This window comes from Ranitomeya imitator, chromosome 1 (assembly GCF_032444005.1).
Source record: "Ranitomeya imitator isolate aRanImi1 chromosome 1, aRanImi1.pri, whole genome shotgun sequence".
Lineage (NCBI taxonomy): Eukaryota > Metazoa > Chordata > Amphibia > Anura > Dendrobatidae > Ranitomeya > Ranitomeya imitator.
Window position 1 is genome coordinate 1,033,722,266 of NC_091282.1, and position 26,943 is coordinate 1,033,749,208.

The 26,943-nt window shown below is 42.9% G+C and overlaps 1 protein-coding gene across 1 annotated transcript in view; it reads left to right on the forward strand.

Moving 5' to 3' along the window:
- Positions 1–26,943, forward strand: part of ARHGAP10 (Rho GTPase activating protein 10) — a 392,295-nt gene that overhangs the window by 223,259 nt on the left and 142,093 nt on the right. Inside the window, exons 17-18 of the mRNA XM_069744044.1 lie at positions 15,575–15,680; positions 18,267–18,426. Coding sequence (XP_069600145.1) covers positions 15,575–15,680; positions 18,267–18,426 — 266 coding nt within the window. The remainder of the gene's footprint in view (positions 1–15,574; positions 15,681–18,266; positions 18,427–26,943) is intronic.

Genomic DNA, 26,943 nt, shown 5'->3' on the forward strand with positions numbered 1-26,943 from the left:
TCTTCCCCCATATAGGTCCAGCTCCCATGCTCTGTCTTCCCCCATATAGGTCCAGCTCCATGCTCTGAATTCCCCAATATAGGTCCAGCTCCATGCTGTGTCTTCCCCCATATGGGTCCAGCTCCATGCTGTGTCTTCCCCCATATGGGTCCAGCTCCATGCTCTGTCTTCCCCCATATAGGTCCAGCTTCATGCTCTGTCTTCCCCCATATAGGTCCAGCTCCCATGCTCTGTCTTCCCCCATATAGGTCCAGCTCCATGCTCTGAATTCCCCAATATAGGTCCAGCTCCATGCTGTGTCTTCCCCCATATAGATCCAGCTCCATGCTCTGTCTTCCCCCATATAGGTCCAGCTCCCATGCTCTGTCTTCCCCCATATGGGTCCAGCTCCATGCTCTGTCTTCCCCCATAAAGGTCCAGCTCCATGCTCTGTCTTCCCCCATATAGGTCCAGCTCTATGCTCTGTCTTCCCCCATATGGGTCCAGCTCCATGCTCTGTCTTCCCCTATATAGGTCCAGCTCCATGCTCTCTCCCAACCCCCCCATATAGGTCCAGCTCCCATGCTCTCTCCCAACCCCCCCATCCCCGCTTAAAAAACAAAGAAAACTATACATTACCTAGCAGTGCACTGTAGCGGAGCCGCTCCCGCGCTGTCCGCGCTCCTCGCTGTTCGTCTGTCAGGCCTAGATGTGCACGTCGCGCGTCACTACGTGCGACGTGCTCATCTAGGTCTGGACTGGAGTCTCAGTCTGGATTCCAGACTCTGAAGATGAGCGCCGAACTCTCGCTTCTGCATAGCGCCCACCATTCTAATACAGCACAGGGGGCCCCACCATTCTAAGATAGCGCAGGGGACCCCGATTCTGGTATAGCACAGGAGGCCCCACCATTGTAAGATAGCGCAGGGGGACGACCCCCATGAGGAGATCACTGGCCAGCTCCTGGCCACTGCTCTCTGTGGCTGATGTATGGCAGACGGCATCATTCACCAATCCAGGTCCTGGCAGCAGTGAGGAGCTAACCCTAAACCAGTGGTAACTTCCCAGCCCCTCTGGTCCTGGCGCTTCCCCTGAGCCACACAGTGCCCTCACAGAGCTACTGCAGCCTGTTTCCTAATAATGACACTACTCGGTGACAGAAGGGGGCTCCTCCATGACAGGTGTCACTAACCTGCTGCCTCTCGGAGCCTGTCACATACATGGGACGTCTCTCGCGGCTCCGGTATCACTCAGACAGCGCGGCTGGTCCTCCTGTCTCCTCAGCGGTCTCCTCGGCGCGCTCCTTGCTGTTCGTCTGTGAGGCCTAGATGCGCACGTCGCGCGTCACTACGTGCGACGTGCTCATCTAGGTCTGGACTGGAGTCTCAGTCTGGATTCCAGACTCTGGAAGATGAGCGCCGAACTCTCGCTTCTGCATAGCGCCGGGCGCTCAGAAGCGAGAGGAACATGTGAATTGCGGCGGGGGCCGGGTAAAAGGCCTCCGGGGGCTGGATGCGGCCCGCGGGCCGTAGTTTGGGGACCCCTGTCTTATAGTGTGTACTTGGGATGCACAAAGTCAGTGGTCTGCAACCTTTTCTGACCTTGAGAGCCACATTCAGCTTCGAGAGACTGTCGTGAGCCACAACCAGCTCCCGTCCCACTCATATTTGTGATACCCATAGCTGCCATTATATAGACAGCCAAAGCTTTACTGTAGAAAAAACAACAAAGCCATATACAAAGATCCAGAGGTTCCCATAATACCCCATTCAGTATTCTCCCATAAAGAACTCGCACAACACTATTTCATCCAGCTTCAAGCACCTCCTCTGACAGGTAGTATCATACTTAAATTATTTCAATAAAGTTTTACCTTTACTAGTTGCGTTCTGTGTGCGCAAATGTCTTCTTTGTAGGCTCCCATGCTTAAATTCTCTCTAAACCGCCAAGGCCAGTATATGCTCATCAATCTCTGTTCTTCATCACCTGCTCTTCATGGCTGTTTACTAGACCAGATACTACTTCACCAAGCTGGCAGGCAGCCTTGAGTCACACATGATGGGCCCATGAGCTACATGTGGCTCCAGAGCCACAAGTTGGGGACCCCTGATCTAGTCCATTGAGAGTCAGTCTCATTTCATCAGTCCAAAAACCTTTGCAAAATCTGTTATTTCTTGTCCCAGTCTTGAGGTGTCCACTTTTGTGTCTTGTTCAGTAGAGGTGGGATTTCAGCCTCCTTACCTCAGCCATGTCTCTGATCACTCAGCACCTTGTAGTTCTGGACACTCCAGGGAGGCTGTAGTTCTGGAATATGACAGCACTGGAGGATAATGGCTTCCTGGTCCCTTTATGTTCAATTGTTCTCAATTATTTGACAGTTAATATACATCTTTTTACTCTTTTCAAAATAACGGTTTGGAATGATCTCGCCTCATTAGACACCCTCACAGATATACCGGACAGGAGTTGTATGCATCTGGCAATATACAGGGAGCACTTGGATACTCTGACTCCAAGCCCCAAAATCTCCTGCCCTTACAAGAGCAGTCCACAGCTAGCTCTGTATATTCCTCATGCGCCTTCTGATGTGTCTCCTCCATCATGGGCTCCTCAGGGGAATAGCTTAAAGACTTCATTCTGCCTAGGGTAGAAAGCAGAATCCTTTACACAGCAGCTCAGTATCTATGTCAATACCTCTGCTAATAACCACTGAATGGGGCTTTTAAATAGAAATTCACTCCAAATTCATTAACTACACCTGTACGTGCCAAGTGATGAGGAGAGCTCATTACAATATTTGTCACCATTATAATGAGTTGGTCCAAGGTACACTTTCTTTTCCTCACAGTGTAAACGAATTATCTATATGCATGTTGTAAATCGATAAACATCTCAAAATATTGTATCCATCTGATAAGTATGTAAACCTCTTGATATACTTGCCCTATCAACCACTGTTGATGCGGATCTATCTTAAAGTAAGCTAATGTGTGTGCAGACCACTGCTGATGTGTACTCCATCAATGGTGACATCACCCTGACCAATAGATGGTGCGAATTGTAAACTTAATTTATGTCTTATACTGTGAAGATGGGTAGATGACAATGTATGCTATCTGTCTATTGGGCTAGTGTATGAAATGAGTCCATATCCTACTTTTTGTCTGTTTAGATCTACACATTTGTAATAGATATTTATAAAAGTTGATTTTAATCGAATTCTCAACATTTTTTCCAACACAATTCTTATGACCCTGTTGGCGATTTGCAACAAAACGTTTGATAGTTAGCGCGCCCTAATATTGTAACAATTTTTGACTTGTTCTAGTCGGTTGAATCTTTTTTTTTTTTTTGCCCATTTTACCTGAGGAAAACAACCTGCCTAATAATTCTGCACAGCTTGATAAAGGGTGTCATATCCTTAGGTCATACCCTACTCATTACACATATAAACATCACCTGATCTGCTTCATCCAATAAGCATTCAAGTTTATACAGCCTGAAGTTGGAAAATCTGAATAAAAATGAGGACATAGTCAAAATACTCAGTTGCCCAATAATTCTGCACAGGGGAAACTGCCATACGAGATGTATCCCATGGCTGGGGTTGGCAATGTTTCTGGAAAAAACAGCTTACCTTATTTTCTAATCCTGTGCATTCCTTTCTGGTAATCCCACACCTTTTCTTCAGAAATGTTTTGGGGTCTGAAATATTCGCTTCACTTCATTTCATTTCACGGTATCACACTTCTTCACTGGGCTTTATACATTTACATATCTGACAATCTTTGGTGCCTATCTCCTGTAAATGCGTTAGTAGAATGTAACATGATTTTTCCTGATGGATCATGGACCATCTGCTCAGCCATAAACCATCATGTATGCACCTGTTTGTCTGAGCAACTCACAAAAGGCACATGACATATAGGTGTCACCAATAATGTGTCACCATCATTTCATTGGAGCAAATCAATTCAGAGGCCTCCAGCATTTTTATCCTGAGGCGTGTTATTATTCCTTCTATAGCTACTTTGTATTTCCTTAAGGGAAAAGTTAATGTCCTTGCATTCTCGTTTCTACAATAGAAAATTTATTCCCAATATTTAAAGTTAGCATTATTTATTATTATAAGTTATCAGCTATCCATAGAGTAGACGATAACGTGTGGGTTGGTGGGGGGCTGACCATCTTCACTCTCCACGATCTTAAGAGTAAAGCTCTGAAATTCCCTGTCACACATACAACACAGCTACATTCATTGGCTGTAGGACTGCTGGATACACCTGAATGCTGGACTCCGCTATCTGCGGCACTCCCATACTTCATTTTAAAGGGAACCTGTCACCCCCCCCAGGCGTTTTTAACTAGAAGAGCCACCTTGTGCAGCACTAATGCTGCATTCTGTCAAGGTGGCTCTTTTAGTTTGGGTCCCTGCAAATGCTGCAATAATCACTTTTATAATGTGTCCCCTCATACCTCGAATTAGACCTGGGGGCAGGTCTTTCCCCCCCTAATACAGATGCACCACAGCTGTCACTCAGCGCCTCTGCACGCCGGGTGCCGCCTCTTCCTTCATTAGCGTCCCGGGGAGGGGGAGGGGGGGGGGGGGGTTGTAGCGCTGACAGGTTCCGTTTAAGAATTAATGATAGGTCTAATTCGATTCCTCTAATAAGAAATTTCCTAAAGTTTCATATTTTCATGTATACTGTTGATTTATGTGTGAAAATTAAAACGACAGTTACTCTAGAACAATCGGATGTAGTTTTTCATAGCCTAGTTTTTACTAATGGTTTTCTTCTTTTTTTTTTTTTTTACATTTTATTTGTAATATGTGCGCATACATACAGGATATACAAACTCTATTTAGATGTGGTCTTGGGTTAGATTTTAATGTCTGACACTTCCAACCAGTAGTTGCCTCCAATTATATCCTAGGTCCCATTTATTGTAAAAGAAGTTGTAACCAAAATTTTCAATATAAAAAAAAAACTACTTTACTAGGCATTTTGCAGATGCTTAAGGTACTAAGAAAATATGTGAAACAAGATAAAATCACATTTGTTGCAGAGACAACTTTGAAGCATTTTAATAATAAAATGATGTTGCTTATTGACCTGGATTGATTTGAGCAGAAGGAGTAAGAAAGGTGACGTGAACAGAATAATACATTTTATGTCTGATTATTTAATTTATCTTCCAGCCTTTATTTTACTTATTTTTATCATGTCGCCTACATTAGGTTTAAGTACATGCTGTGCAGTGCTAGATACCTTACAGCTATTATTTTCATATTTACATATAACGCTGCCGATATTCGCAATCTGCCCATTAAGGATCTGGGAATTTTTCATTTTTGTACTTTTATTTTTGTTCCTCCTCTTGTTGCAAGAGCCATAACTTTTTACATATTTGTCGCCATATGAGGTCTTCTTTTTTGCAGGACAGGTTGTAGTTTTGAATGGCACAATTCTACTATTGTTTTTTGGTGTTAGTTCTTACAGCGTTTATTATGTAGTAAAAGTGACCTGGCAACGTGACATAGCATTTACCTTGGTGGACAAAAAGTAAAATTTTGTTCTCATCTGACCATCGCACCTTCCTCCATATATTTGGGGAGTCTCCACATGTCTTTTGGCAAAGTCAAAGCAAGCCTTACAATTTTTGTGTGTAAGTAAAGGCCTTTTCTGTCCACTCTTCCATAAAGGCTACCTCTATGGAGCCTGCGGATTGTGGTCGTATTGACAGATTCTCGTGTCTCTCCTTGGGAACTCTGCAGCTCCTTCAGGGTTACCTTTGGTCTCTATGCTGTCTCTCTTATTAATGCCTTCCTTGCCCGAGCTGAGAGTTTTGGTGAGCGACCCTCTCATGGCAGGTTTGTTGTGGTACCATGTTCTTTCCATTTGATAATGGATTTGATGGTGCTCTGGGGTATCATCATTTTTATTTTTTTTAATTAACTAACCCAAACTTGTATTTCTTAATAACTTTAACTAAAATGCTTGCACCAGAAATTTTTAGGGGCTTCATAGCAAAAGGGTGAACACATATGCACATGCTAATTTTTAGTTATTTGATCCCATAAATGTAATTTATGCTTATATTTTTCTCACATCCTTTCATCTAACTTAGACTATTTAACCCCCAAGGGTGGTTTGCACGTCAATGACCAGGCCAATTTTTACAATTCTGACCACTGTCCCTTTATGAGGTTATAACTCCGAAACGCTTCAACGGATCCTGGTGATTCTGACATTGTTTTCTCGTGACATATTGTACTTCATGATAGTGGTAAAATTTCTTTGATAGTACCTGCGTTTATTTGTGAAAAAAACGGAAATTTGGCGAAAATTTTGAAAATTTCGCAATTTTCAAACTTTGAATTTTTATGCAATTAAATCACAGAGATATGTCACACAAAATACTTAATAAGTAACATTTCCCACATGTCTCCTTTACATCAGCATAATTTTGGAACCAATTTTTTTTTTGTTAGGGAGTTATAAGGGTTAAAAGTTGACCAGCAATTTCTCATTTTTACAACACCATTTTTTATTAGGGACCACGTCTCATTTGAAGTCATTTTGAGGGGTCTATATGATAGAAAATGCCCAAATGTGACACCATTCTAAAAACTGCACCCCTCAAGGTGCTCAAAACCACATTCAAGAAGTTTATTAACCCTTCAGGTGTTTAATAGGAATTTTTGGAATGTTTAAATAAAAATGAACATTTAACTTTTTTACACAAAAAATTTACTTCAGCTCCAATTTGTTTTATTTTACCAAGGGTAACAGGAGAAATTGGACCCAAAAAGTTGTTGTCCAATTTGTCCTGAGTACGCTGATACCCCATATGTGGCAGTAAACCACTGTTTGGGCGCATGGGAGAGCTCGGAAGGGAAGGAGCGCTATTTGACTTTTCAATGCAAAATTGACAGGAATTGAGATGGGACGCCATGTTGCGTTTGGAGAGCCACTGATGTGCCTAAACATTGAAACCCCCCACAAGTGACACCATTTTGGAAAGTAGACCCCCTAAGGAACTTATCTGGATGTGTGGTGAGCACTTTGACCCACCAAGTGCTTCACAGAAGTTTATAATGCAGAACCGTAAAAATAAAAAATCATATTTTTTCACAAAAATTATATTTTTGCCCCCAATTTTTTATTTTTCCAAGGGTAAGAGAAGAAATTGGACCTCAAAAGTTGTTGTCCAATTTGTCCTGAGTACGCTTATACCCCATATGTGGGGGGGAACCACCGTTTGGGCGCATGGGAGGGCTCGGAAGGGAAGGAGCGCCATTTGGAATGCAGACTTAGATGGAATGGTCTGCAGGCGTCACATTGCGTTTGCAGAGCCCCTAATGTACCTAAACAGTAGAAACCCCCCACAAGTGACACCATTTTGGAAAGTAGACCCCCCTAAGGAACTCATCTTGATGTGTTGTGAGAGCTTTGAACCCCCAAGTATTTCACTACAGTTTATAACGCAGAGCCATGCAAATAAAAAATATTTTTTTTTTCCACAAAAATTATATTTTAGCCCCCAGTTTTGTATTTTTCCAAGGTTAGCAGGAGAAATTGGACCCTAAATGTTGTTGTCCAATTTGTCCTGAGTACGCTGATACCCGATATGTGGGGGGGAACCACCGTTTGGGCGCATGGGAGGGCTCGGAAGGGAAGGAGCATCATTTGGAATGCAGACTTAGATGGATTGGTCTGCAGGCGTCACATTGCGTTTGCAGAGCCCCTAATGTACCTAAACAGTAGAAACCCCCCACAAGTGACCCCATATTGGAAACTAGACCCCTCAATGAACTTATCTAGATGTGTTGTGAGAACTTTGAACCCCCAAGTGTTTCACTACAGTTTATAACGCAGAGCCGTGAAAATAAAAAATCTTTTTGTTTTCCCACAAAAATTATTTTTTAGCCCCCAGTTTTGTATTTTCCCAAGGGTAACAGGAGAAATTGGTCCACAAAAGTTGTTGTCCAATTTGTCCTGAGTACGCTGATACCCCATATGTTGGGGTAAACCCCTGTTTGGGCACACAGGAGAGCTCGGAAGGGAAGGAGCACTGTTTTACTTTTTCAACGCAGAATTGGCTGGAATTGAGATCGGACGCCATGTCGTGTTTGGAGAGCCCCTGATGTGCCGAAACAGTGGAAACCCCCCAATTATAACTGAAACCCTAATCTAAACACACCCCTAACCCTAATTCCAACGGTAACCCTAACCACACCTCTAACCCTGACACACCCCTAACCCTAATCCCAACCCTATTCCCAACTGTAAATGTAATCTAAACCCTAACCCTAACTTTAGCCCCAACCCTAACTGTAGCCCCAACCCTAACCCTAACCCTAGCCCTAACCCTAGCCCTAACCCTAACCCTAACCCTAGCCCTAACCCTAACCCTAGCCCTAACCCTAGCCCTAACCCTAGCCCTAACCCTAACCCTAACCCTAGCCCTAACCCTAGCCCTAACCCTAACCCTAGCCCTAACCCTAGCCCTAACCCTAGCCCTAACCCTAGCCCTAACCCTAGCCCTAGCCCTAACCCTAGCCCTAACCCTAGCCCTAACGGGAAAATGGAAATAAATACATTTTTTTTTATTTTTCCCTAACTAAGGGGGTGATGAAGGGGGGTTTGATTTACTTTTATAGCGAGTTTTTTAGCGGGTTTTTATGATTGGCAGCCGTCACACACTGAAAGACCCTTTTTATTGCAAAAAATATTTTTTGCAATACCACATTTTGAGAGCTATAATTTTTCCATATTTTGGTCCACAGAGTCATGTGAGGTCTTGTTTTTTGCGGGACGAGTTGACGTTTTTATTGAAAACATTTTTGGGCACGTGACATTTTTTTATCGCTTTTTATTCCGATTTTTGTGAGGAAGAATGACCAAAAGCCAGCTATTCATGAATTTCTATTGGGGGAGGCGTTTATACCGTTCCGCGTTTGGTAAAATTGATAAATCAGTTTTATTCTTCGGGTCAGTACGATTACAGCGATACCTCATTTATATCATTTTTTTATGGTTTGGCTCTTTTATACGATAAAAACTATTTTACAGATAAAATAATTTTTTTTGCATCGCTTTATTCTCAGGACTATAACTTTTTTATTTTTTTGCTGATGATGCTGTATGGCGGCTCTTTTTTTGCGGGACAATTTGACGCTTTCAGCGGTACCATGGTTATTTATATCTGTCCTTTTGATCGCGTGTTATTCCACTTTTTGTTCGGCGGTATGATAATAAAGCGTTGTGTTTTGCCTCGTTTTTTTTTTTTTTTTCTTACGGTGTTTACTGAAGGGGTTAGCTAGTGGGACAGTTTTATAGGTCGGGTCGTTACGGACGCGGCGATACTAAATATGTGTACTTTTATTGTTTTTTTTTTTTTTATTTAGATGAAGAAATGTATTTATGGGAATAATATTTTTTTTTTTTTTTTCATTATTTTGGAATATTTTTTTTTATTTTTTTTACACATTTGGAAAAATTTTTTTTTACTTTTTTGCTTTGTCCCAGGGGGGGACATCACAGATCAGTGATCTGACAGTTTGCACAGCACTCTGTCAGATCACTGATCTGACATGCAGCGCTGCATTCTTCACAGTGCCTGCTCTGAGCAGGCTCTGTGAAGCCACCTCCCTCCCTGCAGGACCCGGATCCGCGGCCATCTTGGATCCGGGGCTGGAGGGAGCAGGGAGGGAGGTGAGACCCTCGCAGCAACGCGATCACATCGCGTTGCTCCGGGGGTCTCAGGGAAGCCCGCAGGGAGCCCCCTCCCTGCGCGGTGCTTCCCTGCACCGCCGGCACATCGCGATCATCTTTGATCGTGGTGTGCCAGGGGTTAATGTGCCGGGGGCGGTCCGTGACCGCTCCTGGCACATAGTGCCGGATGTCAGCTGCGATAAGCAGCTGACACCCGGCCGCGATCGGCCGCGCTCCCCCCGTGAGCGCGGCCGATCGGCTATGACGTACTATCCCGTCCAGGGTCAGATAAGCCCAGGGCACCTCGACGGGATAGTACGTCTAAGGTCACAGAGGGGTTAATGTTGAAGCATCAAACACAAATCGGATTAAAATCCCGTTATAATTAATAACCAGCAAAGGCTATGCAGACAGCTGTGGGCTGATATTAATAGCCTAGGAAGAAGCCATGGATACTGCCCCCCAAGGCAAAAAACATAAGCTCTCAGCCGCCCCAGAAAAGGCGCCTCTCTAAGGTTCTTCCATTTGGTCTCTCTCTTCCCACTTGCCCTGTAGCGGTGACAAGTGGGGTGATAGTTGGCGGGGTTGATGTCACCTTTATATTGTCAGGTGACATCAAGCCCCGAGTTTAGAAATGGGGAGGCGTCAATAAGACGCCCCCTTTACTAACCCCATAGTCACATTGTATCAAAACACAGACACCCGGAATAATGTCCTTTAATTGAAAGAATGACAGACTCCTTTAATAAATCTTAATTAAACCATACTTACATCCTCGCCTATTCCACTGACGCCCTTGTCATCTGCAAAAGAGTTAAAAAAAAATTTAAAAAAAATTTTCCATGGCGCTCGCGTTGACATCAGAAAGGTGAAGTGAGTTTATTGGCTCTGAACTCGCAGGACCTGTCTGACGGCACCGTAAGCAGGAGAACTTTCTCACGCTCGCGGTGTTCTCATACAGGGAATAGGAGTTCACAGGGAGACACTGAGTACACGCTGCTCAGTGTCTCTGCTGAATGACAGGCTGTGTGGTCGCATCATGCAACCATGCAGCCTGACATCTAGATGTAACAGAGCTGTCATGGAACAAATGGAATATTGTTGTTTTTTTATTTTTAACTCTTGCAGATGACCAGGGTGTCTGTATCTGCATAGCCTTTGCTGGTTATTAATTATAGTGGGACCATATATAATTTCTTTTTTTTTTTTTTTTTTTTTTAGGGTTCCCCATTTTAATAGCCAGTACAGGCTAAGTATATACCTTATATACTCGAGTATAAGCTGACCTGAGTATAAGCTGAGACCCCTAATTTTGCCACAAAAAAACTGGGAAACTTAATGACTCGAGTATAAGCCTAGGGTGGAAAATGCAGCAGCTACTGGTAAATTTCAAAAATAAAAATAGGTACCAATAAAAGTAAAATTGAGACTTCAGTGGGTTAAGTGTTTTTAAATATCCATATTGAATCAGGAGCCCCATAAGATGCTCCATACAAAATACGCCCCATATAGTGCTCCATGCAGTTCATGATGGGCAACATATAATGCTCCATAAAGTTTATGGTGGCCCCATAAGATGCTCCATACAAAAATATGCCCCATATTATGCTGCACAAAGGTTGATTATAGCCCCATAAGTTGCTCCAAAGGAACATTTGCCCCATACAATGCTGCATAAAGGTTGATTATGGCTCCATAGAAACATTTGCCCCATATAATGCTGCATAAAGGTTGATTATAGCCCCATATGATGCTCCATAGAAACATTTGCCCCATATAATGCTGCACAAAGGTTGATTATGGCCCCATAAGATGCACCATAGAAACATTTGCTCCATATGCTGCTGCTGTGATTTAAAAACCAAAAAAAAACAAAACCTACTCGCCTCTTGTCCTGAGCAGGTGGGGACACCGGCACTTGAGATATTCACATGTCCCCGTTCCACCGGCGCTCCGTCTTCCAGGTCTCTGCAGTGACTGTGTTCAGGCAGAGGGTAGAGCGCACACTAAACACGTCATCGTGTCCTCTGACCTGAACGTCACAGCCAGAGGACGCGGAAGACGGAGCGGCGTGCGGCGGTGGAACGGGGACAGGTGAATATCGCAATGCTCACCCGCCCCCGTCATACTCGCCCTCCTTGCGCAGTCTGCACGTCCCTGCTTCTCTGATGCGATGGTCTTTCCAGCAGCTTGTTCCTGTGTTCAGCAGTCATTGGTACCGCTCATTAAAGTAATGAATATGCGCTCCACCCCTATGAGAGTGGAGTCGCTTCCATATTTATCACTTTAATGAGCTTGAACACAAAAAGAGCTGCCGGCACCCGGAGACCATCGGAGAAGCAGGGACCGCGCCTAGAGTAGGTGAGTATGATGTGACAGAGAGACGGACCGGGGGGGAGGGGAGAAAGACTGGTGGGGGTGACAGGAGACAGAGCGGTGGGGGTGACTCGAGTATAAGCCGAGAGGGGCACTTTCAGCCTAAAAAAAATGGGCTGAAAATCTCGGCTTATACTCGAGTATATACGGTAGTTGTGAGCTGATATTAATAACATGGGAAGCTCCATCGATATTTCCTCCTTCCCAGGCTATAAACATTGTCCCCCATCTGCTTTCCCTCTGCTGGTTGCGAAAAGTACGCTGGAGTCCACCCATTTTTTTTTCAGAAAGATTATCTTTTATTAATTAAACGCATGTACAGTAAGCTACGTACACACACTCTCTCACACACACACACACACACACACACACACACACACACACACACACACACAGTTCTAATTGTATTTGTCACCAACATCTGTGTGTCTACCTATTCTATTTGTATTTATTGTATGTAATCCATCTATTCTATATTTTTGGCTCCTGTTGTGATTTTTAACTGCGCGGCTTTTCTTCTATCTATGTTATATATACACTGCTCAAAAAAATAAAGGGAACACTTAAACAACAGAATATAACTCCAAATAGATCAAACTTCTGTGAAATCAAGCTGTCCACTTAGGAAGCAACACTGTTTGTCAATCAATTTCACATGCTGTTGTGCAAATGGAATAGACAACAGGTGGAAAGTATTGACAATTATCAAGACACACTCAATAAAGTAGTGGTTCTGCAGGTGGGGAGGTGGGGACCACAGACCACATCTCAGTACCAATGCTTTCTGACTGATGTTTTGGTCACTTTTGAATGTTGGTTGTTCTTTCACACTCGTGGTAGCATGAGACAGACTCTACAACCCACACAAGTGGCTCAGGTAGTGAAGTTCATCCAGGATGGCTCATTAACGCAAGCTGTGGCAAGAAGGTTTGCTGTGTCTGTCTGCGTAGTGTCCAGAGACTGGAGGCGCTACCAGGAGACAGGCCAGTACACTAGGAGACATGGAGGGGGTCCGTAGGAGGGCAACAGGAATGCTACCTCAGCCTTTGTGCAAGGACAAACAGGAGGAGCACTGCCAGAGCCCTGCAAAAGTACCTCCAGCAGGCCACAAATGTGCATGTGTCTGCACAAACTGTGAGAAACAGAACATCCTCATGGAGTCCGGAGTACCCGACGTCCACAGATGGGGGTTGTGCTCACATCCCAACACCGTGCATTTGTCACAGAACATCAGGATTGGCAAATTCGCTACTGGCACCCTGTTATCTTCACAGATGAAAGCAGGTTCACACTGAGCACATGTGACAGACGTGACAGAGTCTGGAGACCCCGTGGAGAGCGATCTGCTGCCTGCAACATCCTTCAGCATGACCTGGTTGGCAGTGGGTCAGTAATGGTGTGGGGTGGCCTTTCTTTGGAGGGCCGCACAGCCCTCCATGTGCTCGCCAGATGTAGCCTGACTGCCATAAGGTACCAAGATGAGATCCTCAGACCCCTTGTGAGACCATATGCTGGTGCATTTGGACCTGGGTTCCTCCGAATGCAGGACAATACCAGACCTCATGTGGCTGGAGTGCGTCAACAGTTCCTGCAAGATGAAGACATTGAAGCTATGGACTGGCCCGCCCGTTCCCCAGACCTGAATCCGATTGAACACATCTGGGACGTCATGTCTCGCACCATCCACCAACGTCGCGTTGCACCACAGAGTGTCCAGGAGTTGGCGGATGCTTTAGTCCAGGTCTGGGAGGAGATCCCTCAGGAGACCATCCACCGCCTCATCAGGAGCATGCCCAGGCATTGTAGGGAGGTCATACAGGCATGTGGAGGCCACACACACTACTGAGCATAATTTCCTTGTCTTGAGGCATTTCCACTGAAGATGGATCAGCCTGTAACTTCATTTTCCACTTTGATTTTGAGCATCATTCCACCTCCAGACCTCCGTGGGATATTCGTTGTGATTTAAAGATTTACTACTGGAATATTTCATTCAGTGATATCTAGGATGTGGGATTTTAGTGTACCCTTTATTTTTTGGAGCAGTGTATATATGTATATGTGTGTGTGTGTATATATTATTATTTGTAACATTAGATATTTTTACTATTGATGCTGCATACGCATCATCAATAGTAAAAAGTTGGTCACACAGGGTTAATAGCTGCGTTAATGGAGTGCGTTACACTGCGGTCCATTAACGCTGGCATTAACCCTGTGTGAGGGCTGACTGGAGGAAAGTGTGGAGTGGGCACTGACTGCGGGGAGGAAGGCGAGGCCATTTTGCCAGCGGACTGTGCCTGTCGCTGATTGGTCGTGGCAATGGTCGTGGGCGTTTTGCCACGACTAATCAGCGACTTGGATTTCCATGACAGACAGAGGCTCCGACCAATGAATATCCGTGACAGACAGACAGACAGACAGAAGGACAGACATAAAGATGGAAGTGACCCTTAGACAATTATATAGTAGATGTATTATTTGTGTATATATCTGCTCTGTTTATTTTATTCTAACCTGTCACTGATTTTACTGTATGCGGCACATGAATTGCCGACTTTTCAAAGGACATCGGCACTCACAGCACTTTTTTTTTTTTCTCCTCACACCCATAGGCTTGTATTGGCAACTCTCGGCTGAGTCTTGGTGACAATCGCAGCATGGTGCTATTTTACACGCACGCTGAATACGGCTGAGAAAATAAAGGCTGATGTGAGCTACCCAAAAAATAAAAAATGGGCCGAGTGCTATGTAATGTTTTCTCGCATAGCACTCAGCCGTGTGACTCCGGCCTTAAAGGAAAACTGTCATCTGGGTTTAAGATCCCTAAATAATGTGATCACAGTAAAGTACCTTTAATGATGATTACCGGTACTTTCATACCTTTTTATTAGAAGTACACGTCTCCTTTATTGTGTAAGCCATCAGTGAATTATTATGCAAGTGATCGCACAAGTGCAAGGACTCCCTGGAATAATGACTTTGGCATGAAATGTTGGCCGGGGTAGCAGGTCACAGAGGTGGCGATCACTAGCAGGGGGCCGATGCCTGGAGGAGAGAGAGGAATAGAGACCAGAGAGCTCTAAATAATGCAGGTCAAGCCCCTGCTCTTGTGAGATCATTTGCATGAGAAAATGGATTATGAGATAACGGAGACGTAATCATTGCAAGTACTTTACTGTGATGACTGTTCTTTGGGGTCTAAAAACCTACTGACTGGTTCTATTTAAACAATTTGCTGTGAATTGTGTAAGGCAGAGGTCCCCAACTCCAGTCCTCAAGGCCCACCAACATGTCATGTTTTCAGGATTTCCTTAGTCTTGCCCAGGTAATAATTGCATCACCTGTGCAATGGAAAGGAAATCCTGAAAACATGACCTGTTGGTGGGCCTTGAGGACTGGAGTTGGGGACCTCTGGTGTAAGGGCACAGTCTGGAATCATACGTATTCTGTAGGATGAATAATAACTAACATATATTCTTATATTTTTCCTCCCACAGAAAGTGGAAGTCCAGAGTCTCGGGTGAATGCTGTTCATTTTTTAGTTTACAAACTTCCGGAGAAAAATCAAGAAATGTTACAGCTACTCTTTCAACATTTGGCAAAGTAAGTATCGCCTAATCCTCCATTTGTATTAATACTGCTCTTTTTTCATGCTGAAGTGCCTTTAACCAACCATGGATTGGCTAGATCTAAGTAAATCGGCGCTTGTGAAATAGCCTTGTTTCGATAGACTGACCACAATTACATACTCGCACAACAATAGTTGAAAGGAACCTGTCACCACAAAAAAAGCTAGTTACTAGTGTTATTAACCTGCCCAATGCCCGCACTTAGCGAAACGCTGCGGAGAGAAAATGAACTTTATTCCCCCCGGCTTCATTTGGGTTTTAGTCTCGGGAGTGGCGCCGGCACAGGTTATCACCTCTTTGAGGTTACATAGTGGCGGCTGTAACTGCGCCCCGGCCCTGACTGACAGCTAGCCCTAACGCAGAGCGAATGTCAGTCAGGGTAAGACGGCACTCTATACTCAGAATGGTGACTGAACCCGCGCCGCCTCTGTGACTGAAACCCGAGCTTTGCAAATACAACATATCTCACAAAACGGAAAACAAATGGACCCCCAAAATATAACTTTTAGTAGAAAGTTAAAAAAAAACCTTGCAGGTTTATGTTGACGAGATATTTGCAAAACAATACCAAGTGTGAAGAAAATATTATTAGGGTCTCATACGAAGGGAATAATAAAGATCACGATATGTGTGGGCTAGTCTGCCCTAGAATTTCCTACACATTGCCAGCATTGTGGTTATTGATCGAATTGCCTATTTTGGTGATACTGTGTTGGTCTCATCATGAACTATATTGGCTGTTTTAAATATAACTGGGTTGTCATATGGTTGTTTTGTTTTTACTACATATTGTGTTAAGTGTACACCAGGATCATTAGGGCCAGCCGCCAATGAGTGGGGGCACCATACCGCAGAAACTAAGGGTGCTAGCCCCGATGTGTGCCCACACAGTGGTCCCCCCCACATATGGGGCATCAGCGTACTCAGGACAAACTGGACAACAAATTTTGGGTACAATTTCTCATGTTACCCTTGAGAAAATAAAAAATTGCAAGCTAAAAAAATCATTTTTGAGGAAAAAAAAAAGATTTTTTATTTTCACGGCTCTACGTTATAAATTTCTGTGAAGCACTTGGGGGTTCAAATTTCTCACCACACATCTAGATAAGTTCCTTAATGGGTCTAGTTTCCAAAATGGTGTCACTTGTGGGGGGTTTCCACTGTTTAGGCACATCAGGGGCTCTGCAAACGCAACATGGCGTCCGATCTCAATTCCGGCCAATTCTGCATTGAAAAAGTCAAACGGCGCTCCTTCTCTTCCAAGCTCTGCCATGCACCCAAACTGTGGTTTACCCCCACATATGGGGTATCGGTGTACTCAGGAGAAATTAGACCATGAAAGTTGTTGCACAATTTGTCCTGTTACCCTTGTGAAAATAAAAATTTGGGGGAGAAAAGATCATTTTTGTATAAAAAATTGTGATGTTTTATTTTCACAGCTCTACGTTATAAACTTCTGTGAAGCACCTGGGGTTTAAAGTGCTCACACAACTACAAAGATTCCTTAAAGGATCTAGTTTCCAAAATGGTGTCACTTGTGGGGGGTTTCCACTGTTTAGGCACATCAGTGGCTCTCCAAACGTGACATGGCATCCGATCTCATTTCCAGCCAATTCTGCATTGAAAAAGTAAAACGGCGCTCCTTCTCTTCCAAGCCCTGCCGTGCACCCAAACATTTGGTTTACCCCCACATATGGGGTATTGGCGTATTCAGGAGAAATTGTGCAGCACATTTTGTGGTTAATTTTCCCTTTTTACACTTGTGAAAATAAAAAAAAATTGATTCTGAAGTAAAATGTTTGCTAAAAAAAAGTTAAATGTTCATTTTTCCTTCCACATTGTTTCAGTTCCTGTGAAGCACGTAAAGGGTTAATAAACTTCTTCTTTAATGTGGTTTTGAGCACCTTGAGGGGTGTAGTTTTTAGAATGGTGTCAAGTTTGGGTATTTTCTGTCATGTACACCCCTCAAAGTGACTTTAAATGCGAGATGGTCCATAAAAAAAATGGTTTTGTAAATTTTGTTGTAAAAATGAGAAATCGCTGGTCAAATTTAACCCTTATAACTTCCTAACAAAAAAATAAATGTTTTCAAATTTGTGCTGATGTAAAGTAGACATGTGGGAAATGTCATTTATTAACTATTTTGTGTGACATATCTCTGTGATTTAAAGTCATAAAAATTTAAAGTTTGAAAATTGCTAGATGTTAAAAATTTTCGCCATATTTCCCTTTTTTCATAAATAATCTCAAGTAATATCGAAGAAATGTTACCACGAACATGAAGTACAATATGTCACGAAAAAACAATCTCAGAATCAGCGAGATCCATTAAAGCGTTCCAGAGTTATAACCTCATAAAGTGACAGTGATCAGAATTGTAAAAATTGGCTTGGTCATTAAGTACCAAATTGGCTCTGTCACTAAGGGGTTAAGAAGTAAGTGGTGTCACAGTAGTGTAGGATAGTTAAGAATTCATGAAACTAGAAGTATCGCCCAATCGTCTGTGAATCTAGTGCCATAAAAATACAGAACTCCTTTTTCTTTTTTGGACTTTCTCCAGTGTTTCTAAAAATGCCAAAAAGAATTTGATGACGGTAGCGAATTTGGGAGTTGTGTTCGGTCCAACACTGATGAGACCTCACGAAGAAACGGTAGCTGCCATCATGGATCTGAAGTTTCAGAACATTGTTGTTGAAATACTCATTGAAAACCATGAAAAGGTACGGTGGTTTAAAATGTGACTTGAGTAGAAATGTTAAACTTAATCTTAAAGGGTTAATATAAAGAGGTGAGTAAGGCAGGTGGTGTCCTGTATTCTAAGACACATGCCAGTTCACAATGAGCTGGTATCATGCCGCACTGGGAGAAGTAGGCTAGGTTCGGCAAGAGACTATTCTTCTGCCTATGGTCCCGGACCAGAGCTTCGAACTATATTTTCTTTGAAGATGTGGTCACTTCTTGATCACTTCTACTGAACCCAGGATGTTGTAAGGGGACGATGGTGACAGTACCTGTGGTAATTGACCCATCACTGCCCCCGATGACATCCTGTTTCAGGAGGGTTGACTGTTGTGGAGAATTGAGTGCAGCCCAAGCCTTCTGTGACGTCCCGTTTGAGACTATTCTCAAACAAAATGTCACAGGAAGGAAAATTTTAAAAATCACAAAAAGGTAAAATAGCAGGATAATGAGAAGTGTAAAAAATGTAACAATAAAACTAATTACAAAAGTTGTTAGGGCTTAAAATAGATATTTCTAAAGGGCTTTATAGGTAATGCACCACTACTTTGAAGGGTCTGTTTGGTCTTCAGGTAAAAGCTTACAGTCACATAAAAGATATTCTCGTATTACTGACAGCGGATAGTCACATGACTGCAAGTATGGGATTTGCATACTTCCACTCACATTCTGACTGGACATGGTTGACCTTGCTCAATTCACTGGTATTGATAGAGACCAAGCACGTCAAGTCGGAATGTGACTGTATGCAAATCACATACTTTCAGTCATGTGACCTGCCACTTTCACTGACAATACCAGCGAATATTGATGATATGTGGTTCACATGACTTTTGAGTTCTTATATAGAATGACTGCAGACTTTTATCAGTTGACCAGACTACGCCTTTAAAGGGCTGTCCAGTGCTTTTCATATTTATGGCCTATCCTTAGGATAAGTCGTCAGTATGAGATCGTTGGGGGTGCAGTACCCAACACCCCTGCCAATCGGTGGTTCTAGGTATCTGATCAGTTGCGATTCTGCACAGCCCAGCTCCATCATCTGTATAGTGGGCGCGGTCGGATATGGCATTTCGCCCCTATTTGAATGAATATGTAGCTGTGCAGTTTCCAGCCTCGGCCACTGTAGAGTTGAAGGAGTTGTGCTTTTCCACTCCGTAACCAATCACGTCTGCATCGGGACACCAAGGATAGGCTATCGATGTAAAAGTTCTCGACAGCCTATTCAAATACTAAGCTTTTGGCACTGGAAGGAGCAAGAAACTATTATTCCAACATTATGCTGTTCTGCATGTTTTAGAGCTTTTGGTTACTGCTGTATGTGCTTATATTGAGTGGTATAGACTGCAGCTTATACACAGGGCACTGCTTCTGGATATGTAGATTTTCTGTACATTTAATAAATGAAAACTATGCAGCATTAATTCAATTATCGTAATTCAGCAGACTGTCAATCTGCTTTGTTCTATTTTGACAAGCTTAATGTATTTTTATCTTTAGGACTGTAGTGGAGTAGTTTCTATTGCTGATACGTTACTTGCCAGAGGTGTACAGCGCACGACAAATTAAAAGTCAAGTGAGGTGACACTGGGATATAAGGGAGGGCTGGGAAACCAACTTTCATTGGTAGAAGAAAAATATTTCATTACTGGCAATGGCCCAGGGCTAACAGACTAGACAAGAGACGTATTGTTATAAGGAAAGTATGGAAAGTAAGCCTAAACTATTTATAAGTCATAGAGAAGTGTGTGTGCAAGAGTATAATTTTTTAAGTCTGTGTTTTTATATCCGTCCATCTTCATTAGTGTTTATAATGTTAGTAATTGGAAAAACATTAAACATAAAATGAAAAGCATGTAATTATAATTTTCTGTATTGGTTTCATAAGGAACTTGTTGCATTGAATATTGAATGATCTGCCTTCTCTGCAGGCGCAGCATATAGATATCACCGTCAGTGACTTGTAGAGCCGCCCACCGGACCCCTAAGCCTATTAAGGGATTTAAAGTGAACCTGTCGTCTGGATATTACAACCCTTACTAATGGCATAGGAGTAAAGAGTCTTTATACCGTATTAATACCTTATTAAATCCACACCTTGCTAGTAGAATTTTATTTTGACATCTCGGAGAAAGCCAGGGTTGAAGCTTTAGCCACAAGTTCACTGGGCAGGCTCTGTGCTTCCAGCTCTCCTGCGCCTCTCCCTTCTCCCCACCTGCCACCGGCCTCTGATGGACAGATCACTCTTGTCTCGGGGACCCGCCTTCCCCATTCAAGATCAAGCAGGACCTTATTTTGCATGCACTTCCCTTCTGAGGAGATGACCCCAAGGTGATGATGCCCCACTACGCAAAGTCTTCAGTCCATCAGCGGGTGTGGAAAGGAGTGAGAGGTTGGAGAGCTTCAAATGAAATGCTCCCCCCGCACTTGTGAGTAAAACTTAAATTCTGGATTACTTAAAGATTTAAAAATCTAATTCTACAAGCAAGGTATGGATTTAATAAGGATTAAAGGCTCTATACTTGCATGCCGTTAGTTAGGGTTGTAATATCCCAATGACAGATTCACTTTAAACAAATTACACGTTATTCCGAATCTCTTCCTACAAAACTGTACATCAATTTGCTCCGCTTCTCTTGCTCTATGACATGCTGTCCACGTTTCTTTTAAATAGATGCACATATAAAATGAAGATGTGTGCCACAAAAAAAAAGAAATCCCTTCAAAATATAATATACTGCTATTTGTTGTTTTGCTTATTAATGTCCTACCATTCTTCATTCCTTTTTACAACTTTCCTGTTAGCTATTATTTCTCACTTGATGGCTCTATGACACTATGTGCACACGAGGCGGATTTTGCTGCAGATCCGCAGCGTTTCCGCAGCTGCGGGTCCGCAGCAGTTTCCCATGCGTTTACAGTTCAATGTAAACCTATGGGAAACCAAAAACGCTGTGCACATGTTGCGGAAAAAACTGCACGGAAACACAGCGGTTTACATTCCACAGCATGTCACTTCTTTCTGCGGATTCCGCAACGGTTTTACAACTTCTTCAATAGAAATCCGCAGTTGAAAAACAGCGGTAAATCCGCAGCGGTTTTCCACTGCGGATTTATCAAATCTGCTGGAATCCACTGCAGAAAAATCCGCAGTGGACCCAGAATACGTGTGCACACCTTCTCAGCAGCTGATAGAGATATATATATACACACACACACACACACACACACACACACACACACACACACACACACACACACACACACACACACACACTACAGACCAAAAGTTTGGACACACCTTCTCTTTTAAAGATTTTTCTGTATTTTCATGACTATGAAAATTGTACATTCGCACTGAAGGCATCAAAACTATGAATTAACACATGTGGAATTATATACTTAACAAAAAAGTGTGAAACAACTGAAATTATGTCTTATATTCTAGGCTCTTCAAAGTAGCCACCTTTTGCTTTGATGACTGCTTTGCACACTCTTGGCATTTTCTTGATGAGCTTCAAGAGGTAGTCAATGGGAATGGTCTTCCAACAATCTTGAAGGAGTTCCCAGTGATGCTTAACACTTGTTGGCTCTTTTGCCTTCACTCTGCGGTCCAGCTCACCCCAAACCATCTCAATTGGGTTCAGGTCTGGGGACTGTGGAGGCCAGGTCATCTGGCGTAGCACCCCATCACTCTCCTTTTTGGTCAAATAGCCCTTACACAGCCTGGAGGTGTGTTTGGGGTCATTGTCCTGTTGAAAAATAAATGATGGTCCAACAAAACGCAAACCGGATGGAATAGCATGCCGCTGCAAGATGCTGTGGTAGCCATGCTGGTTCAGTATGCCTTCAATTTTGAATAAATCCCCAACAGTGTCACCAGCAAAGCACCCCCACACCATCACACCCCCTCCTCCATGCTTCACGGTGGGAACCAGGCATGTAGAGGCCATCTGTTCACCTTTTCTGCATCGCACAAAGACACGGTGGTTGGAACCAAAGATCTCAAATTTGGACTCATCAGACCAAAGCACAAATTTCCCCTGGTCTAATGTCCATTCCTTGTGTTCTTTAGCCCAAACACGTCTCTTCTGCTTGTTGCCTGTCATTAGCAGTGGTTTCCTAGCAGCTATTTTACCATGAAGGCCTGCTGCACAAAGTTTCCTCTTAACAGTTGTTGTAGAGATGTGTCTGCGGCTAGAATTCTGTGTGGCATTGACCTGGTCTCTAATCTGAGCTGCTGTTAACCTGCGATTTCTGAGGCTGGTGACTCGGATAAACTTATCCTCAGAAGCAGAGGTGACTCTTGGTCTTCCTTTCCTGGGGCAGTCATCATGTGAGCCAGTTTTTTTTGTAGCGCTTGATGGATTTTGCCACTGCACTTAGGGACACTTTCAAAGTTTGCCCAATTTTTCAGACTGACTGACCTTCATTTATTAAAGTAATGATGGCCACTCGTTTTTCTTTACTTACCTGCTTTTTTCTTGCCATAATACAAATTCGAACAGTCTATTCAGTAGGACTATCGGCTGTGTATCCACCAGACTTCTGCACAACACAACTGATGGTCCCAACCCCATTTATAAGGCAAGAAATCCCACTTATTAAACAATGACAGGGCACACCTGTGAAGTGAAAACCATTCCCGGTGACTACCTCTTGAAGCTCATCAAGAGAATGCCAAGAGTGTGCAAAGCAGTCATCAAAGCAAAAGGTGACTACTTTGAAGAACCTAGAATATAAGACATAATTTCAGTTGTTTGACACTTTTTTGTTAACTATATAATTCCACGTGCTAATTCATAGTTTTGATGCCTTCAGTGAATGTACAATTTTCATAGTCATGAAAATACAAAAAAATCTTTAAATGAGAAAGTGTGTCCAAACTTTTGGTCTGTACTATATATATATATATATATATATATATATATATATATATATATATATATATATATATATATATATATATATATATATATATACACAGTGGGGCAAAAAAGTATTTAGTCAGTCAGCAATAGTGCAAGTTCCACCACTTAAAAAGATGAGAGGCGTCTGTAATTTATATCATAGGTAGTCCTCAACTATGTGAGACAAACTGAGAAAAAAAAATCCAGAAAATCACATTGTCTGTTTTTTTATCATTTTATTTGCATATTATGGTGGAAAATAAGTATTTGGTCAGAAACAAAATTTCATCTCAATACTTTGTAATATATCCTTTGTTGGCAATGACAGAGGTCAAACGTTTTCTGTAAGTCTTCACAAGGTTGCCACACACTGTTGTTGGTATGTTGGCCCATTCCTCCATGCAGATCTCCTCTATAGCAGTGATGTTTTTGGCTTTTCGCTTGGCAACACGGACTTTCAACTCCCTCCAAAGGTTTTCTATAGGGTTGAGATCTGGAGACTGGCTAGGCCACTCCAGGACCTTGAAATGCTTCTTACGAAGCCACTCCTTCGTTGCCCTGGCAGTGTGCTTTGGATCATTGTCATGTTGAAAGACCAAGCCACGTTTCATCTTCAATGCCCTTGCTGATGGAAGGAGGTTTGCACTCAAAATCTCACGATACATGGCCCCATTCATTCTTTCATGTACCCGATCAGTCATCCTGGCCCCTTTGCAGAGAAACAGCCCCAAAGCATGATGTTTCCACCACCATGCTTTACAGTAGGTATGGTGTTTGATGGATGCAACTCAGTATTCTTTTTCCTCCAAACACGACAAGTTGTGTTTCTACCAAACAGTTCCAGTTTGGTTTCATCAGACCATAGGACATTCTCCCAAAACTCCTCTGGATCATCCAAATGCTCTCTAGCAAACTTCAGACGGGCCCGGACATGTACTGGCTTAAGCAGTGGGACACGTCTGGCACTGCAGGAGCTGAGTCCATGGTGGCGTAGTGTGTTACTTATGGTAGGCCTTGTTACATTGGTCCCAGCTCTCTGAAGTTCATTCACTAGGTCCCCCCACGTGGTTCTGGGATTTTTGCTCACCGTTCTTGTGATCATTCTGACCCCACGGGGTGGGATTTTGCGTGGAGCCCCAGATCGAGGGAGATTATCAGTGGTCTTGTATGTCTTCCATTTTCTAATTATTGCTCCCACTGTTGATTTCTTCACTCCAAGCTGGTTGGCTATTGCAGATTCAGTCTTCCCAGCCTGGTGCAGGGCTACAATTTTGTTTCTGGTGTCCTTTGACAGCTCTATGGTCTTCACCATAGTGGAGTTTGGAGTCAGACTGTTTGAGGGTGTGCACAGGTGTCTTTTTATACTGATAACAAGTTTAACCCCTTTACCCCCAAGGGTGGTTTGCACGTTAATGACCGGGCCAATTTTTACAATTCTGACCACTGTCCCTTTATGAGGTTATAACTCTGGAACGCTTCAACGGATCCCAGTGAATCTGACATTGTTTTCTCGTGACATATTGTACTTCATGACAATGGTAAAAATTCTTTGATAGTACCTGCGTTTATTTGTGAAAAAAACGGAAATTTGGCGAAAATTATGAAAATTTCGCAATTTTCCAACTTTGAATTTTTATGCAATTAAATCACAGATATATGTCACACAAAATACTTAATAAGTAACATTTCCCACATGTCTACTTTACATCAGCACAATTTTGGAACCAAAATTTTTTTTTGTTAGGGAGTTATAAGGGTGAAAAGTTGACCAGCAATTTCTCATTTCTACAACACCATTTTTTTTTAGGGACCACATCTCATTTGAAGTCATTTTGAGGGGTCTATATGATAGAAAATACCCAAGTGTGACACCATTCTAAAAACTACACCCCTCAAGGTGCTTAAAACCACATTCAAGAAGTTTATTAACCCTTCTGGTGCTTCACAGGAATTTTTTGAATGTTTAAATAAAAATGAACATTTAACTTTTTTTCACAAAAAATTTAATTCAGCTCCAATTTGTTTTATTTTACCAAGGGTAACAGGAGAAAATGGACCGCAATCATTGTTGTACAATTTGTCCTGAGTACGCCAATACCCCACATGTGGGGGTAAACCACTGTTTGGGCGCATGGCACAGCTCGGAAGCGAAGGAGCGCCATTTGACTTTTCAATGCAAAATTGACAGGAATTGAGATGGGACACCATGTTTCGTTTGGAGAGCCCCTGATGTGCCTAAACATTGAAACCCCCCACAAGTGACACCATTTTGGAAAGTAGACCCCCTAAGGAACTTATATAGAGGTGTGGTGAGCTCTTTCACCCACCAAGTGCTTCACAGAAGTTTATAATGTAGAACCGTAAAAATAAAAAATCATATTTTTTCACACAAATTATCTTTTCGCCCCCAATTTTTTATTTTTCCAAGGGTAAGAGAAGAAATTGGACCCCAATAGTTGTTGTACAATTTGTCCTGAGTAAGCTGATATCCCATATGTGGGGGTAAACCACTGTTTGGGCGGATGGGAGAGCTCGGAAGGGAAGGAGCGCCGTTTGACTTTTCAATGCAAAATTGACAGGAATTGAGATGGGATGCCATGTTGCGTTTGGAAAGCCACTGATGTGCCTAAACATTGAAACCCCCCACAAGTGACACCATTTTGGAAAGTAGACCCCCTAAGGAACTTATCTAGAGGTGTGGTGAGCACTTTGACCCACCCAGTGCTTCACAGAAGTTTATAATGCAGAACCGTAAAAATAAAAAAATCATATTTTTTCACAAAAATTATCTTTTCGCCCCCAATTTTTTATTTTTCCAAGGGTAAGAGAAGAAATTGGACCCCAATAGTTGTTGTACAATTTGTCCTGAGTGCGCTGATACCCCATATGTGGGGGTAAACCACTGTTTGGGCGGATGGGAGAGCTCGGAAAGGAAGGAGCGCCGTTTGACTTTTCAATGCAAAATTGACAGGAATTGAGATGAGACGCCATGTTGCGTTTGCAGAGCCCCTAATGTACCTAAATAGTAGAAACCACTCACAAGTGACACCATTTTGGAAAGTAGACCCCCTAAGGAACTTATCTAGATGTGTGGTGAGCGCTTTGACCCACCAAGGGCTTCACAGAGGTTTATAATGGAGAGCCGTAAAAATAAAACAAAAATTTTTTCCCACAAAAATTATTTTTTAGCCCCCAGTTTTGTATTTTCCCGAGGGTAACAGGAGAAATTGGACCCAAAAATGTGTTGTCCAATTTGTCCTGAGTGCGCTGATACCCCATATGTGGGGGGAAACCACTGTTTGGGCGCATGGGAGGGCTCGGAAGGGAAGGAGTGCCATTTGAATGCAGACTTAGATGGAATGGTCTGCAGGCGTCACATTGCGTTTGCAGAGCCCCTAATGTACCTAAACAGTAGAAACCCCCCACAAGTGACACCATTTTGGAAAGTAGACCCCCCCGGGAACTTATCTAGATGTGTTGTGAGAACTTTGAACCCCAAGTGTTTCACTACAGTTTATAACGCAGAGCCGTAAAAATAAAAAATCTTTTTTTTCCCACAAAAATTATTTTTTAGCCCCCAGTTTTGTA